Genomic DNA, 17,656 nt, shown 5'->3' with positions numbered 1-17,656 from the left:
TCTGATATAGGGAGATTTTCTTCTTCACAATATTGAGTAAAAGTATGAATACACACACTAATTCAATTACAAGCACATATGACGCTTCTTTCTTGAAATCTAGGATCCTTAAACCCTTGGTTTGACTCTACCTTTCGCCTGAGAAAACATTTCTCATGAAACAACCCCAGCCAAGATTCTTGTCCTCAAATCAAGACCTCCTAGTCTTGGTGAAGAATCCCAATCTCTGTGGTGGTATGACACCTAGAGATCAATCCAGAAATACACAAAAAACATATTAAAACACCAAGGTATTATAAGTACAATAATGCTTGAAATATTACAAGAAAAGACCTTATGACTAACTCACTCACTAATCACTTAAGCCATCAAGAATCATGTGAGTTAATCAAAAACAGAAATCAAAGAATATATTTATCAATCTTTACAAATAATGCATGAACATGTGAGAAAGATAAGGATGAGCATATGAATATGTAAAACAGTATGCAAAAAAAGGAAATTAATTCAGCATGATAACTCTATTATCACACATGCAACTCTATTGCAAAAACAGTAAAACAGAATGAAATATGCTCTCTAAAATCAGCCCTATACAATATAATGCAATGCTACACTTTTGTGGAAGTTGCCTCTAATTATAGCAAGTAGTTTTGGCAGTTGGATTCGTTGCAAACAGTTAAACAGTTAAAATAGAAATCAGTTATAACAAATAACAGACCTGAATCGATTAAGGCTACCCGTTAACCCAATTAACTAGTACAACAGAATGAAACATAAAACAATTGTAACAGAAACACTAATTTAATAGAAAAGCGGTTGAGTTAATCGATTAAGTCACCACGTTAATCGATTAACTGGCACATTAAAGTACATGGTTCAAAAGGTAAATTCTCATATGTTATACACAAACTTATTTACATGTTCTAGCAATTATATTATGTCTAATATGCACATATAACATGTATGATAAATGCATGAACATACAATTTACTAGATGATATGTCTTATGGATATGATATGACAATTAAGATGGCTTGAGAGACTAGCACCCAAGTTCACCTCACCTATACTCACTTACTACGGTACACATCCCAAACTAATTAGAATAGTGACTCTAATTATATCCTAATCTAGATATGACCAAATGAACATAAATCATGTTGATTGTTGAATCATCTTCAAGCTTTAATAGAACCTTGTCTTCATCAAAGCATAGGCAAAATATTGCTCGTATTATCCTTGACACTTTGCACTTTCAAATAACTCGAAGCCGGAGATGATAAGTAGGTTAATATCATTCTCACTTAGTAATTTGTCGTCTTGAATTTAGTATTATCAATGTCTAACTAACCAATATTCGATCGTGCATCAAAACAAACCAAAATCGGGCTTACAATTGATTTTTAGTTATATTATATCGGTTGTACCGATCAATTTTTATTAAAAAAATAATGAAATGACTAATTTTTTATCAAAATGTCGTAAAAGCTTAGTAGTTTAATTAGTAAATTGTTAGATCACTAATCACTACATTAATATAATATGATATTAATATTAGTGCTTGAATTTTTGTATTTATAGTATCCTATCTTTGGTAACAGGATTTTATGTTAGTTATTATATTATATATAGAAGAAGTTTGTATTTTTGAATCATTTTAGATTCTAGTAAGAATAAAATTTTGAAGTAAATTGTGAAATTCAAATATTTGGATGAGACCTTCAAAGATTTACATGACTAAATATTTTAGAGTTTTGTCAAATTTATTAATTTGTGGTTTTATACTTTCACATTGCGAGAATCATATCCAGTAGTCAAGTAAAATGGAACATGTAATGATTTGGATGAGACCTTTAAAAATTTAGATGACTAAAAAGTTTTAAAATGTTGAGAAAGCATTTTAAGACTTTTTTTTCAAGTTATTGAAAACAATTTCTTTCTTTTATTTATATATATATAGGAAGTCATTAAGTGAGAATTGTTATTTGAGAAATCAAAATATTAAATATGAACAGTAGAATATATATGTCTCCCAATTTAAAATAGAGCGTAAAATATATATATTATTAGTGTAAAGATTTATACACATATATTATATCATTCACTATTTATTTGAATGACTTTTTCTGAAAAGTAAATAATAATTAAATATCAATGATAAATAATATAATGATAATGTATAAAATTCATACATTTTTTATGCATATATATATATCTTTTTCTCTTTAAAATATGGGTCTATATAAGAGGCAATAAGATGGAGATTCTATATTATTAATATTTAATTGTATTTAAGAGTGTATAATAATGTACGGGAGAGATAAACTTTTATATTATGATTTTCATTTTTTAGTCAAAGCTCATTAATATACACTTAATGTACATTTATTCTCAAACAAATGGCAAGTGAAGGGGCCTTTACACGGTTGAATATAGTACAATGGAAACTTTTGAAGATTTTAATATTTATGCCTAAAAATTTATATACAATAATTAAATCATTTAACATTTATTTGAATTATTTTTTGAAGAGTCAATAATTAAATATAAATGATGAATGACGTAATAACGATATATAGAACTCATCAATTATCAATGCATATTTCTTTTTCCAATTTTGAACACACACAAGCTACAACTAATAACTGAGAATAATATATATGCACTGTCAGTATAAAGATTTATTCATAGTCAGTATACCATATAAAATGAATGATACAATGACATAGTGAAAATATCTTATATTGTAATCAGTTCATACATCTTTTTTCTTAATAATTTACTTATTCCATAAAATCTTATTATTTGGTTTACATGCATTAAGCTTTACTATTACTTTTCTCTTGATTAGTAAGTTTTTGTTGTTGTCTTTCTTCTTAATGGGTACTTTTTCCATTTTCTTTTTAGTAATTATTATATAGTTTGTCGGGAATATAAAAGTTAAATAAATATGCCTATACATTTAAATTGAGGGTCATTTGAAGGATTTCATTAAAGAATTATTGATTTCATATAAATTAAAAAAAACGTTATGGTTCAGAAGATGCAATCAAACAATCTGTAAAAATAATATCATTAAAAAATCTTAATTTACACTAGAAAAATAAAAAATAAATATGCAATCAAACAATATCATAAACAAAATATACAGCAGAAATTTTGTTCATCAATCTTCTGAATCATAATGTTTTTTAAAAGAGATGTATTTTAGTTGATTTAAAATAAATGCATTTAAAGATATATTTTCATTCCTATTTTTCCTCCGAGACTCATCCTCTTAGATATGGTTTCTTCTAATATAATAAAAAATTATTAGAGTGTAGTCTTTATACAATGCATTGTAAAAATTTATGCATACTCTATATATTATTCATTATTTATTTGAATTATTTTTTTGATGATTAAATATAAATGACGAATAATGTAATGATAATATATAAAACTCGGACATTATTGGCGTATACATTTTTTTCCTCAAATTAGTAACATATTTTATTTCACTATCACATTTCTCTTATTTTAGTCCTTGAATGAATGCTTGATTCATATTATATAGCAAATATAAATATAATCAATCATATTTCACCTTAAGTAATTTACAATATTTTCAAGTCATTTCTAGTTTTTTTATCATGATGTATTTCTGTTGTGAAATCTTCATCCATGAGTTACAACATTTTTTCTTGGGCTAAGTGAAAGAAACATAGAAGTGAGTTTGACACAACATTTTGACCCAAAACTTTAAGGCATTAGGTCTATGAGTTCATCCACTTATATGTTCTTTAACTAATCAATTTTTACTCAATATAGACTTCTTCATTGATACTTGGAATACCGAACAATTTCTTCCTTATACAAACTAGGAGGGTGTTTATCTATCATCTATTTTGATTTTTATACATAAAGGAATTCATTATATATTTGAATTATTTAAGAAAAGAGGAAATTTGTTGATCGAAAATAAATTGTGGGTATCAACGTGATGGTGCTATCTTTGTGTTACCACAATTTCAATATGAATGTAATAATATGTATGTATTAGTTGTGTAAAAATTTATATATAATTACTATATTATTTATCATTTATTTGTATTAATTTTTTGGAAGAATAAATAATTATTAAATATAAGGATGAATCATGGATTATGAATTGACAATGTAAAACTCATACACGGCTAGTGTGTTTATATTTTTTTTTCTTTCCTTCAATTTTGGTTTGCCAATATGTTTGAGGAATATTATTGAATGTGTAATATCTATGCACGATACTAAAATTTATACAAATTGAGTGCATTGATTATCATTCATTTTTATTATTCTTATTTAAGAGTCAATGATAATTAAATATAAATAATAGATGATATAATGACAATGTAAAAATCTCTTACACTATTAGTATATACATCTTCATTTACAATTTCTGTATAATTAGTTTGTACATGTGATATAAAGAAAAAGAAAGATAATAATATTGAATATTATATTCCTCTCATTTTTTTCATTTATGATATGGAACTAAGCTATTAACTAATATACAATGAACGTTCTTGAAATTATAAAATGAAACATATTCATTAATTTTGAGTTGATCTTACAAGTTTAGCTAAAATAACATTTTTAAAAAGTAGATTTCATCACAAGTATGTGATATTTTCATGAAGGACCATCCATCACAACTCATTTTCTATTATCATTTGTGAATAATTAAACTTTAATCAAAATTATCAAAAGAATTAAACCATGAATAAGCATTTTGTTTTTCAACCAAAAATAATAGTGCCAAATCATATCAACTTTTGAATCATATGCTTATATATCATTAGAAGAAGGACAATTCTTCATATCAAAGTTGAAATAGTTTTTAGAATATATCAATATTTGTTATTTCCAAGCAATAATGACAATGAGCTTACCCACTTCCATGTAGATAAACTAATAAGAAGTTAATCACAAAGTTTCAAGTTAAGAGAATAAAAGATAATCTAAAAAGTTAAGAGAATAAATTATCTCTTAGTATGAGATTTAAGTTATCTCCTTCGACTACTAAAATCATGATACGTGTCTTACTTACTCATTTTTTTATAATGTATTTCTAAAAACTAAAAAATGGTACATGTGTCGTAATTTTATTTGCTAGAAAATACAATTTATGTCCTGATGTGAGGAAATATTTTATTCTCTTAAATTAATTGGGAATACAAATGCTTCTGATTGATTGGGGATATATGTGATTTAAGCCAAAAAGTAATAAGAAGTTCGATTCATCTTAAGTAATGTGGTGAATTTAAATCTTAGGATTAAAAAATAAGTATCATAAGAGTTTTGCCTCCTTAAATGGTCCTCATATCTCCACTCACATTAGTCAAAACCTAATTTGAGTTCCACCTAGTGGTTGATTTTGATCAACAAAGAGGACAATAATATTGAATTACAATATAAACTTAAAATTGATTTAGTAACAATAAAATATAAAAAATATACATAACTATTTCGAAGTTTCAAAATAATATATTAATTTTAAATAATATTAATTAACAACTAAAGTTGTTAAACAAAAATTCAGAATCTATCGATAATGTTAATAATTACATCCAATATAAGTAATGATATTACAATATTTAATTAGTAGAAAATAAATATATAAAATAAATAAATCAGTATTAAAAAATGACTTGTGGAGTTTGCTAAAAAGAACATATAAAAAGTATTGTTATATTATCCTACAAATCATCCCAGATACAATAAAGTGACTAGAGATGACAATAAGCATGGGCAGTAGCTATCCACTATCCATTTCAAAATAGGAGAGTATTACCCATATCTGCTCATACTTGTATGGGTACACGCGTGCGAGTTTTTCGCGGGTATTTCTGGGTACCTACAGGTACAATATAATGGGTACTCGTGGTTTCCTATATTATAAATGAATTTCTAACTTCCTACTTCTGTTATATTTCAAATGAGATGAAACTTAATTATTATTGTGCCTTTGGATTGAATATTTGGCAAAAATGCTAAATCTTTTGATGTTTTTATTTGTGTGATTTAATATTCTCATTTACTTAACAAAAAAAATACATTTTCTTTGCAATATATGTGTGTTTCTACACATGTAATAATATTTGTAGGATGTTTCACCACCAAATTCAATAAAATGTGTAAACAAGGTAAAAAAATGTAAACAAAGTAAAAGAAACAGATGTACAGAGTGTAATGAAGGTTAGAATAATATAATTTTTATTTTAATTAAATATAATATAGTAACCATATAAATAACGGGTACTACATGCACAAGTGCCACCATACTCATACATGCTTGTATGTACTACGTGTATTTTTTAAAACTCATTTGTAACCTATACTCATGTCGTACGAGGTTTTACCTGGTATGAGTTTATTGCCATCCCTAAAAGTGATATATGTCATTTGTAAAACAACCATTAATAATTAATAAACAAATTATCATTTTTTGACATATATTATTTTCTAGTGAGTCTAAAGATTTAGTAGAATGATATATAATTTCCTCTTGTTATGGACTATTCTTGTATACTCTCTTAATAGTGGTGGATATTGAATATGATAAGGAGATTTTGGCCATGTAATAATGAATAGTGGTGAAAGTAATACTATATGTCTCAAATATGATATCCACCATTAATAAATTAGGTTTTAATTTAAGCACCAAAAAACTATGTTATTTTGGGTATAAATAAAATAAATCTTTAAATATATATATTTTTAAATTTTCAGGGAGTAGTTGCGCCCACCTACTCTTTCATAGTTCGGCACGTGGTTCCACCCACAAGGTAAATGAAAAGTGAGAATTAAATGATTTTCATAATATTTTAAAAGAAGTTTTAAATAAATGATTTTGAAAAAGTTAACAAAAATGGTCATTTTTATCTTCTAAATAAAAATATCTTTTAGTGCTAAAAATATATATTATTGTTGGTCGCTTATAATACACCAATTTAATTGTATACTCATATGGTAAGATAAGATATGACGTATTTGTTATAAATTTTAATTCATACATTGAGCCAGGGAGAATTGGTTCTCCTAAAATAAAAAAAAACTAATCCCATTTTAAAACCAACCATAATTTATACAAAAAATAATATTTTGGAAAAAATATGCCAAAATATTAAAAATCATTAATTTTATAATCACAGCAGTTAAATTTTTTATTGCCAACTACATAAAATCTGATATATTTAATAAATTTTATTTTGACAATTACATAAAATCTAATATATTTAATAATTTTCATAATCCACAAGGTTCCTTCTTTAGCCATATATTATTTTCGGAAAAAATAATATAATAAAAAATAATAACTACTAATGATTTTTTTTGAAGTGGAATCACTGAATATTTATTTCTTCCATTTTTATCAAAAATTTCAAAGTTGTAAGGGTATTGATCACATTTGAACAAAACAAACAATATAGCCCCCAATTATTTAAAATAGAAAATAACAACAATTACTTGAAAGGTTATTTTCACAATTTCATAAATGGTGAGTTCTTACAACAATTTTTTCAGATATAAAAAAGAAGCCAAAAGTCGAATTTTCTTCAGCTTTTTTTTGGGTTACAGAATTTTCTTCAGCGTAAGAAACCATTGTTACAAAAGTAACCGCTCAAACATAGCAATAAAATTTATTATTGCCAATTAAATAAAATTCAATATATGTAATAAATTCTAATAAGAATATATAACAAATTTTTATTCTATCTCGCCACATCATATCATAGCATATGATTCATATCTCAATCATCATTTTATATTACATAATAAAAGTAATTGTATTTAGAATATAAATTTTTATACAATGTGTAATTCAATATTAAACTCTATTTTAATTGTAATAAAATAAAATCTAATATATTTAATAACATAGTTTTCATAATCCACGAGAATCCATCCCCTAATATTATTTGAGGAAAACAGTATATAATTAATAATAATTTATATTATCCTTTTTTATAAAAAAATTTTTTATAGCTTGCAACTATATATAGATAAAAATAGCATCACAAGGATTTATTTTCACCATTTTATAAAATCCCAAGTTCTTCTTATGAGAGCATAGAACAGTTTCAAACACTTGTGACTTTTCAAACACACACTCTTAGTTGTTAAACTCAAACTTGTTTTCATGGAGGAGGAGAGTCATATGGTAACTTCTAACACACCACCCACCAACCCTAACGATGCTCCAGATGTTACGAAAACATCTGGAGATAACTTTGTCTCGGGCTCTGTTGTAAGAGCAGAGTCCGAGGCAGGAGGTTCACATGTGGTGGTGGTGAAGAGGAAAAGAGGAAGACCTCGAAAGGATGTTGGTGACACGAACTTGTTGTCACCAATGTCCATGTCATCACCACCACCGGGTGGAAGTACTGAAAAGCGAAGCCGAGGAAGGCCTCGTGGTTCTGGGAAACTGCAGATTTTAGCTTCTATAGGTTAGTATTCATTTTGCTAGTTGGTTTGAGTATGCTTGAAAATTTTCACGACCGAAATTAAAATTGTTGCATATGATCATAACACATATTTGCATGTATATACAATAAATTATGTATATGTTATAATCAATGTTTTAAATTAAGGGACTATATCAATGTTTTAAATTACAGAAAAATATGTTCGATCTAATATTCCGAAATTACAATGACCATAAATATACACTTTATATTCCTTCAAGTGCAACATACATTTCAGAAAAGCTAAATCTAGATTTTTCTTTCAAGTATTACTAGTTATTCACAATTTTTTTGATTTAGATTGATGAATGTTTTTTGATCATAACTTCAATAACTATTTCAATTCTTCTAGCAAGTTAAAGATTATATAAACAAGAATGGTTAACTATAAATGTCAATTTTGTAATAATGTTTGTTCAACTAGCAATTTCAATCTCTTAATTTTTTCTATAAATTTTTTCTCCCTATGTGTGTAATAATAGGCATGAAATATTTCACTACATAAACTTAAGAAAACACATTTCAAATTCAACACCAGGTTATGAAGAACCATTAATGGATGATTAGAAATAAAATATACTTACTAATATAACCCTTCACAGAATTTCTGTAAACGTTTTTTACTATTTATTTTCCTTTTCTTATTCTAACAATTAAATTTATACCAACGTTACACTTATATAATAAAATCAATGGGGTGATTTTTATTTATAATTATTACAGCAACCGTTTCACTTAAATAATTTCCACGAATTAAATAATTTCCAAATTGAAATGGTACTCATGTGACACATTTTGTTAAACAATAACTTATCATCTTAATTTTTATATGTACAACTTAGGAGATTAATAAAGGGGTTACAATATTTTATGTTCTAGTGCAAGTATCTTCATAAAATGTTGATCTTTACTACAACTAAAGTGTTGATCTAGTAGTGTAAGATCTCGTTGGACTCTAAATAGATCAAAAAGTCTAAACTTCGATTAGTGGGAGTGACAGTTATTGGCAGTGATAATCACACATCCGGAATTGGATTAATTCTTTACGGCTGAGAGAATACCCTTAGTAGTAACAGCCGGATAATGCTTCAAATTCTCATGTTTGATTTGCAGGAGGTTTTGTTGCAGAAACAGCTGGAGGATGCTTCAAACCTCATGTGGTGACAGTGAATGTTGGTGAGGTAATAATAATAAGACACTTTTTGAAGCAATTGTTAATGCTTCAAACATGTCTTAGTTTGTAAGGTATTCTATCTTCTATGAATTGATATATTGTTATGTTTTTTTGGTCATTTTAAGGATGTTGTTAGCAGAATATTATCATTTTTACATAAAAGCAATGAAGTTGTTTGCATACTCTCTGCTGCTGGTGCTGTATCAAGTGTCTTCATGCGCCATCAAAGTTCTTCTAGTCAAGTTTTGAAATATGAGGTACAATTGTAAGAACAACAACATAAAAAAGTCGGTTTAGTGCACGAGGCTCCTACTTAGTAGGGTACGAATATGGTAGATTTATGCAGCCTTACCCCTACAAGTGGAGAGATTGTTTCGTGTTTCCAGTATTTGAACCTGTGACATGATCACCAAACAACAACCTTACCGTTGTTCCTAGTAAAACAATAACTTATGTAATAATATTCATGTGAATCTTTCTAGTTTCTACTTTCACCTCATAACAGAAAACAAGTATCTTACTTCTCTTAGCCATATATTGATCAAAAGCAATGCATGTTCCCTAAATACTTATTACTTTAATTTCATTAATGAAGGTACAAGTTAGTTTGAAGGTATCAAATTTTTGCATGTTGTGTTTAGATAAGCTCTTCCACCTTTGTTATGTGTGTAATTGTGTTTTTCATTTTCATTTTTGGTTGTTTTGATTGTACTGTACATGCAGGGATGCTTTGAGATTGTGTCTTTATGTGGGTCATGTACCTTTGCTAGTGGCATTGATGGTGCAAGACACAAAAATGCCATGTTGAGTGTTATCCTGGGTAAAGGTGATGGAAGTGTTTTTGGAGGTTGCATTGAGAGCTCAATGATTGCTGCTACTCCTATTCAAGTAAGAAATGTTTTTTATATATATCCATTTTAGAGCCGAGAGCATGAATTTGTCGCAACGATAAAGTTGTTGCTTAATGATAATGAGTCCTGAGTTCAAATCATGGGTGCTTGTAGGAGTAAGACTGCATACATGTATCCTCCCCAGGCCCCACTAAGTGGGAGTCTCATGTAGTGGACTGTTGTTTTTTTTTATATTCATTTAAGAGCCTACTCCGGATATTAGATTAAGACTTTTTTTGTTGATGTTTATATATACATACATATATATACTTTGATTTCATTGAAGTAATAACTCTTAAACTCATTTCATGCATCAGCTTTCTATGGCCACTTTCAAGCAAAACATTATCAGTAAGAAAGTCAAGAGAAAACTCTCAATTGAATCTCCTAATGAACCTTGTAATCAAGATTCATTAGAGGCTCAACAAAATGTTCCTAAGTTGATAGAAGGGGAACAAAGTCTAGCTTCACCAACATCAGGACCTACGCCAGCAACACCACCTAATGGAGCAACAGATAATGCCATTCCTGCAACAACTAATGGAGAGTCGAATACTTGTATCGATCATGAAGATCTGGATATGAACTCGGAAAACCAGACAATGGATCCCATCACATTACAAAGCAAGGTTGCAGATGTTGATGTCAATGTCCCTTTGATATAAAGTTATCTACAAACACAACCATTTTAAAACATGTGTTTTACATTTCTCTTTTTTATAATCTCAACTAATTTTAAGTTATTTGTTTATCTTATTTAAGTTAATTTTTTAATATTAATGTAGGATGACATATAAGAAACAAATTATAAAGATAACTTATGTGAAGAGATAAGGTTAAATGCAGAGATAATGAGTATTTATATAATATACATGCATGTAGCATAGTGTCAAGTATTCTTATTTACCCGAATTTTAAACTAATCATGCTGCTTAAAGGGCTATATGAACATGTTGTCTATATTTTAAGTATGATTATAACCACTTCACAAGTTTTTAAGACAACATATGAATAGGTTCTTCAAATTGTGACACTGTTGGGAATTCCCTTGCCAGTTAGTCCACCTTCACTTCTAGGATAAAGTAAGGTGTATGGCAACTTAACCAGTCCGAATCGGTTTTTAAGTTCTGCATCATTGTTCCTTTTCATGATTCTTTCCTCAATCTCTGCAAGTTTCTTTCCGAACTTGTCAAATGCTTCCAATGGCTCCGAATCACTTGTCCAATGAAGAGTGTCTCTTTGTCCAAGATATACCTCGTCTGAAGAATGCCTAGACAGGATTTCTATAAGTGAAATTCCGATGAGAGTTTGTAGCTGTGATGTGATTGTTTTTAGAAAAGCCTTCTCTGGAAACTCTACAAGTTCATCATATTCTGGTGTTCCTTGCACAGGCATGAATCTCCGGCTTATAGTTGGGCGATTCGGGAGGTAACCTGCATAAGGGTATTGTCCAAAGTTAACTGCAGCATGGAGAGCTGAAGCGATCCATATAATAATGGTGCATGCTTCGATCAACTCGTCACGAGTTTGCATCTTCGGCCACCAAGGCTCGTTTTTCTTGTCACCATGACCTTCCTCCCTTAATTCTTTCCACCAAGATTGTAGTTCTACATCTTTCTTAACCGTGTCATCCTCCTTGTAGTAAAAGGAGCAATAGTCCTTAACCCATGTATTTATAGCAAACCATATCTCTAGTCCATCAACTGCATAAGGGTAATCCTTAATCAATAGCCGAAGGCCGTGTGGAGACGTTGAATCTTCGATAACCATTCCTCTGAAAGAAGCAGCTATATGGATTATCATGATTTCAATTTTGGACAAGAAAATACTATACATTATCATGATTTCAATTTTCAACCAATTTTGGAACAAAACTTAATGCCGAATAGCTCAATCAAAATCAAAACTATTACTACTCAGCATCGGTCATGTGCTTGCGCGGTTTTACCTCTTGACAAGATCTGCAGGCAGTGCTTGCTCAGGGAAAATCCAATCTTTATAAAGCACAGATGACATCTCCATTGCATACTTTGATGGAAAAACCGTTGTCTCTACGAGGCCACCGGCATTGATGAGGATTTGTCGCGCAAGTGCGTTTATATTCATGGTATCACGAAAATGAGGATGTAATAGTTTATAAATCGGGTGAAGCGCACTAAGCTGCCTGTTTGCAGCTATAATGAATGGCTCAATCACTGCATGAGTATGTAGCCTGTGACATATGAAAATATATCATGAAAAAACTAATCTCAGTTATCGATGAACCAAGTTTGTGTACGGTTTCTTAAATAGAGATATACCAGTGACTGATAAGTTGATGATATCCCGAGTCGTTTATCGTTACGTAAGCTTTAGCCAATTGCCATATGGAATTTTCAACGCCTTGTTGAGCAGGTGTGTAAACTGTACTAACGGCACCGTATTGATCACCTTCCGGATTTGGCAAACTCAACTCGATGGCTAACGGCTTTAATGTCTCATTCTTTTGCAAGAAAAGGATAGTCCTGCTAGCATAAATCTTTGAAGAAGTGGAGTTTATCCTTCTCAAATATGGTATCAATGCATCATGGTAATCTAATAGGAACAATTTCTTTTGTCTAATTGCCTATTCAACCAAACACAAATTAATAGTGAATCAGAATGCCAGACTAAAAATGAATCGACTTCGGCTACAAAGCTGTCACAAAATTCGCGTAAAAATGAAATAATTTTGTCGAAACAATATATCATATCGAACTCGAAAATCACCTCTTCGACGGTTAGCCCATCCAGGTTGCTCTCAATGTGTTCTCTCCTCAGTGTACTGGTTTGATTACCATAGACTTCAGGATCTAGCTTTGTTGCTGGTGGGAATTCCTGTAGTTAATTTAGAATGACTATGAGGGGGAAATCATAGTCAAATTCAATTATCCATTGAGCTACTCAGCACATTAAGTTTCGGGGAGAAAACACGACAATTATACAACAACAACAACAAAGTCTTTATCCCACTAGCTAGGATCGGCTACATGGATCAAACAACGCCATAATGCTCTGTCATAAATCATGACAACTATACAAACGCATTTTTCTTTAGTTGAATTCAACTTACTCCGATTAATGTAAATCATTTAGCCTTACTTGGAGGCAGCGAATCACGACCGGGTTTACACCGGCTAGCATCTCTCTAGCAAACTCTTCATCCGTTCTCCATGCAGACTTATCCTCTGATCCAAATCATCAAGAATGCCATTATAATAGTTTACAAATTACAACATGCATGCTTTTTTCTATGTTCTTGTATGCAAAATACCTTTAATCACTTGAGGTAAGGGATATTTGAGGAACCTTTCACCATCAGTTGAGAGAATTTGTTTGAGAAATTCTGCAGGAACATGATCCTTAATATCCTTAAGTATACCATCAGGTAATTTAATACCACCTTCATATAGTTTAAGAACATCTTCAAAGCTATCAAACTCATCAATGGTGCTGTCAAATAGAGACTCTAACTCAGGTTTCAGAATTTGAACTACTGATTTCAGTGCATAGGCAAGAAAATCTGATAGTTTCAAGTGACCAAATCTTTCATCCCTTGGAACATAGATATCTAAGCTTTTCACTAGATTCAACCTACTCTCAGTATTAATATCTGCAAAGATAACAACATAATAATCAAAAAACACCATGAAAACATGATTCAATAAAATGGACTTGATGTAACACCCCAGCTTTGACATGTAACCCTTCTGAGCCCGTGAATTTACCGAGCGTGCCACACTTCAAGCATAAACACATCTGCAGTATTTTAATTACTCTCTCTGAAGGGAACTTTCGTGACTCAAATCCATGACCTCATTTAATTATAGTCATTGATTCCGCTGAGTCGCTACCACTAAGTTAGTCGGTTATTAATCACAAATCTATTTATTAAACAACATAATACATGTGATTAAAGTTTTAAATTGGAGTTCGCAACCGCAATTGTATCCATAATACTGACATTTTAGTCATTTCCACTAAAGCATCACAACCATAATCATGAATGCATCAACCACCTTTTCCCTCGACTACGACAAACGCAACATAACCACAACCTCAATTTAGAATCATCGTTAACCTTAAATTTATACTTTATCAACGAAACATAAAATTAGTTTACGACTAATATATATAAGGATTATTCATAAAAAAAAGTCTAACCTGATTCTGAGGGTGGTCTACCAGTTCTACCCCTCCTAGGATAAGGATATTGTGTGGATCCTCCTAGAACTGGACGAACATATTTTGAACCTTTATCTGGGTCACCCAAATCATTGTAATATGCATAATCATAAACTCTGTCCCATTCTTGAAGGGTACCCCTTCCATCTCCCCTTAAATTCTCTAGTTCTTCTTCTCTATACTTAAGCAGTGCCATTGGAGTTTCACTTGGAAGGTATGTCTATTAAATACATCATTACCATTAGTAACTAGTAATATACATGCATGCATGCAGCCCTAAAGTTTGTTAACAATTATGTTAATTTAACTTTTTCCCTAGAAAATCGTCACGACCTTAAAGGAAAGTTTTATACATTTTAACCACAAAAAACATAGTGACAACTCCAAATCATTTGGGAGAAGTCAAAATCGAGTTTACTTCCCTGAGAGGCTCTCCCTAAATTGCAGAGCCAGTCCTCTAACTAAAAATTGGGTCGTGAAAAAGAAATGTTCCTTTTTTGGTTTAGTTCCTACAAAATATTTTTTTTTGTCCAAGTCCTTCAAATTAGGACACTTATTTTAATCTCTGCCATCAATTCAATAATAACATGTCAATATTTAAGATAAATGAAGATATTTGAAAAAATGTTTTTTCTCTCGGCAATAAAATTCATTAATAAAAATAAAGAGAAATTTGGAGAATAAGTAGTATTCCTAACCACTTAGTTAGAAACATATCTGACAAAATGTTGACATCAACAGATTATCACTCAATCGATCGACGATAATGATTAAAAATCAAATATTTCAAAATTTTAAGAAGTCTCACATAAAAACATATTTCATATAAACTAAAACCAAAAGAACATAACTTTAGTACTAGCATGACATGATTATTAACTATGATGTTTGTAGGGTATACCTTATTGGTGAAGAAAATGCGACCCTTTTGATATTTATGTGAAGGGTATACCCAAGAGTTACAAATAAAGTGAATATCACCTTGGCCTGGAACATTTTCAAGTGTTAAGGTTCTTAGGTAAAATTCACTATGATGATTATTTGTTATTAAGAATGCTCCTAGTGTTTCAATATCATCTTCTTCCCAATCAAATGTTACACTGAATGCTGATTCACCACTTGTCAATGGTGTAATTGTTGTAATCCAATCTTCTAGATATGCAACATTTCCAACTTTTCCTTTCAATCCATCATTCCCTTCAAATTTGTTATCATAATATTAATATCATTGAAGAATCATAGTTTAACTTCATGCAAAGATACATTAATTTAATTAAGGATATTTATGTAACAATTATGTATAAGTTTACTATTTTCATGTAGGATTATCTCTACTATTAATAAAGGGAAAACACAAAATAACCACCCATCATGGTGTAATTTGTATTTTTCTATTTTGCTCTCAATATCTTTTTATTTCTACCAAAAAACCATATAATATTATTTTCTTATTTTATCCTTATTATCTTCTTATTTTAAAAGTGTATTTAAAAAATTGAATATTAAACTAATTGAATAAATTCAACCGTAAATTTAGCGCACAAAATTATATTTGAATTTATAAAATACAAACTATACATTACAAACGATAAGAAAATGGGTTGACAGATACGACAGTGCATGTCAACACGCTAGTTCATGATACAGTGTGTATAATGAAAAGTATTAACAAGAAGTCCTAGCTTGTTTTTTTTATGTGGTTGAAATTGATTGCTTAGTCTTGAAGAATGATTGAAAAGCAATGAAAATATCTTTCCCAAGATGGGAAAAAGTTCAATATTAGTATTTTGATTATAATAAGCTACCAACCATATGAGGGGACCAATAAATACCAAATAGTTACTATTATTGTAAAATATTCATTCATGTTTCATCACTTAAAAAAATCAAGAATTCGATTCTCTTCAAGATTATTATAAAAGGTTGAAAGGAAAAAGGGGAACATATTTTCTACTTTCATATTGGTATAACCAATCAAGCTAAAAAACTTGAATAATAATGTGTTCATCTAAAATTTGCGAAACTATGTGTGATATTTTTTAGAGTGGATTTACTTTGGTTCTAAAAAAAATTCATGTATATCAATTTGGTCACAAAAAATGTAAAAATCCAAACTAGTGATAGAAATAACCTATTTAACTCACATTCAATATTTTTCTGCCAATTTTGAGTTTTTCAAATTTTCAAAAATTTAATTGATACACATAAAAAATTTGAAAGACTAAAGTGAATATTGACTCATAAACATTCATTTCCTTTAAAATAGAGAAAAAGAAACAATCACCAAAGGCACTACTAGATAGAAAAATTGGATTGTAGTCACTTGTACAATGAAAACCACATAAATAATAATAATATAATAATAATAATAAATAAATAATGAGAAAGTATTTACCATTATCAATGTTGATAGCACTTACAAGTTGAAGAGATACCCTTTTACCTAAAAACTCATGAACACGATCAAGAATAGAGGCACTAAAATCATTGAAGTCCAACACATTTTTCTTCATCAAAACCACTATTCCTTTGATCTTGTTCTTGTTCTCCTTGCCATTGAAACATCTCACTATGTTTTGAAACATTATTTAATTCTAGTCCCTTTTTTGAGAAGCTAGTAGTTAGCAAAAAGAACCTATCAAATAATTTATTTGTGATATGTGAATGAAGGTCCATTCATATTTATAGACAAAAGAAAATTGAATGGAATCAATACATAGCGTAAGATATTTGGCTTCATAAATATGAATGATGGACCATAGCTAATAGGGGATATTTTTATGATACATTAACTTGTTGGGTTTATTTAAGTATGAAGTCTCACATTGGATATGTAGGGAAGAGTGAAAGAGTTTATAAGAAGGAAAAACCCATAGAACTAATGTCTTAAGGTTTGG

The 17,656-nt window shown here is 29.5% G+C and overlaps 2 protein-coding genes across 2 annotated transcripts; one reads left to right on the top strand and one right to left on the bottom strand.

The window, feature by feature from the left end:
• Positions 8,167 to 11,319, top strand: LOC109345802 (AT-hook motif nuclear-localized protein 9-like). The gene is made up of 5 exons (XM_019585015.1): positions 8,167 to 8,474; positions 9,606 to 9,673; positions 9,792 to 9,923; positions 10,390 to 10,554; positions 10,874 to 11,319. Exons 1-5 carry the CDS (start codon positions 8,168 to 8,170, stop codon positions 11,219 to 11,221), a joined length of 1,020 nt encoding a protein of 339 aa, XP_019440560.1. The 5' UTR covers position 8,167; the 3' UTR covers positions 11,222 to 11,319.
• On the bottom strand, positions 11,413 to 17,416 carry LOC109345801 (probable linoleate 9S-lipoxygenase 5). The gene is made up of 9 exons (XM_019585014.1): positions 17,155 to 17,416; positions 15,661 to 15,956; positions 14,739 to 14,979; positions 13,849 to 14,187; positions 13,677 to 13,762; positions 13,305 to 13,412; positions 12,857 to 13,161; positions 12,505 to 12,768; positions 11,413 to 12,330 (listed from the first exon to the last, which is right to left on the bottom strand). Exons 1-9 carry the CDS (start codon positions 17,342 to 17,344, stop codon positions 11,577 to 11,579), a joined length of 2,583 nt encoding a protein of 860 aa, XP_019440559.1. The 5' UTR covers positions 17,345 to 17,416; the 3' UTR covers positions 11,413 to 11,576.

This window comes from Lupinus angustifolius, chromosome LG04, assembly GCF_001865875.1.
Source record: "Lupinus angustifolius cultivar Tanjil chromosome LG04, LupAngTanjil_v1.0, whole genome shotgun sequence".
In the NCBI taxonomy this organism is placed as follows: Eukaryota; Viridiplantae; Streptophyta; class Magnoliopsida; order Fabales; family Fabaceae; genus Lupinus; species Lupinus angustifolius.
This window is presented reverse-complemented; position numbering and strand designations above follow the sequence as displayed.

What these genes read in the sequence shown, in the direction of transcription:
- LOC109345802 (XM_019585015.1), top strand. Translation starts at nt 8,168, where the DNA reads ATGGAGGAGGAGAGTCATATGGTAACTTCTAACACACCACCCACCAAC. An exon ending in GCAGATTTTAGCTTCTATAG is followed by an intron (nt 8,475 to 9,605) that starts GTTAGTATTCAT and finishes TTTGATTTGCAG; the next exon opens with GAGGTTTTGTTGCAGAAACA. An exon ending in TGACAGTGAATGTTGGTGAG is followed by an intron (nt 9,674 to 9,791) that starts GTAATAATAATA and finishes GGTCATTTTAAG; the next exon opens with GATGTTGTTAGCAGAATATT.
- LOC109345801 (XM_019585014.1), bottom strand. Translation starts at nt 17,344, where the DNA reads ATGTTTCAAAACATAGTGAGATGTTTCAATGGCAAGGAGAACAAGAAC. An exon ending in GCATTTTCTTCACCAATAAG is followed by an intron (nt 14,980 to 15,660) that starts GTATACCCTACA and finishes TGTATTTAATAG; the next exon opens with ACATACCTTCCAAGTGAAAC. An exon ending in CATCAACTTATCAGTCACTG is followed by an intron (nt 12,769 to 12,856) that starts GTATATCTCTAT and finishes CATATGTCACAG; the next exon opens with GCTACATACTCATGCAGTGA.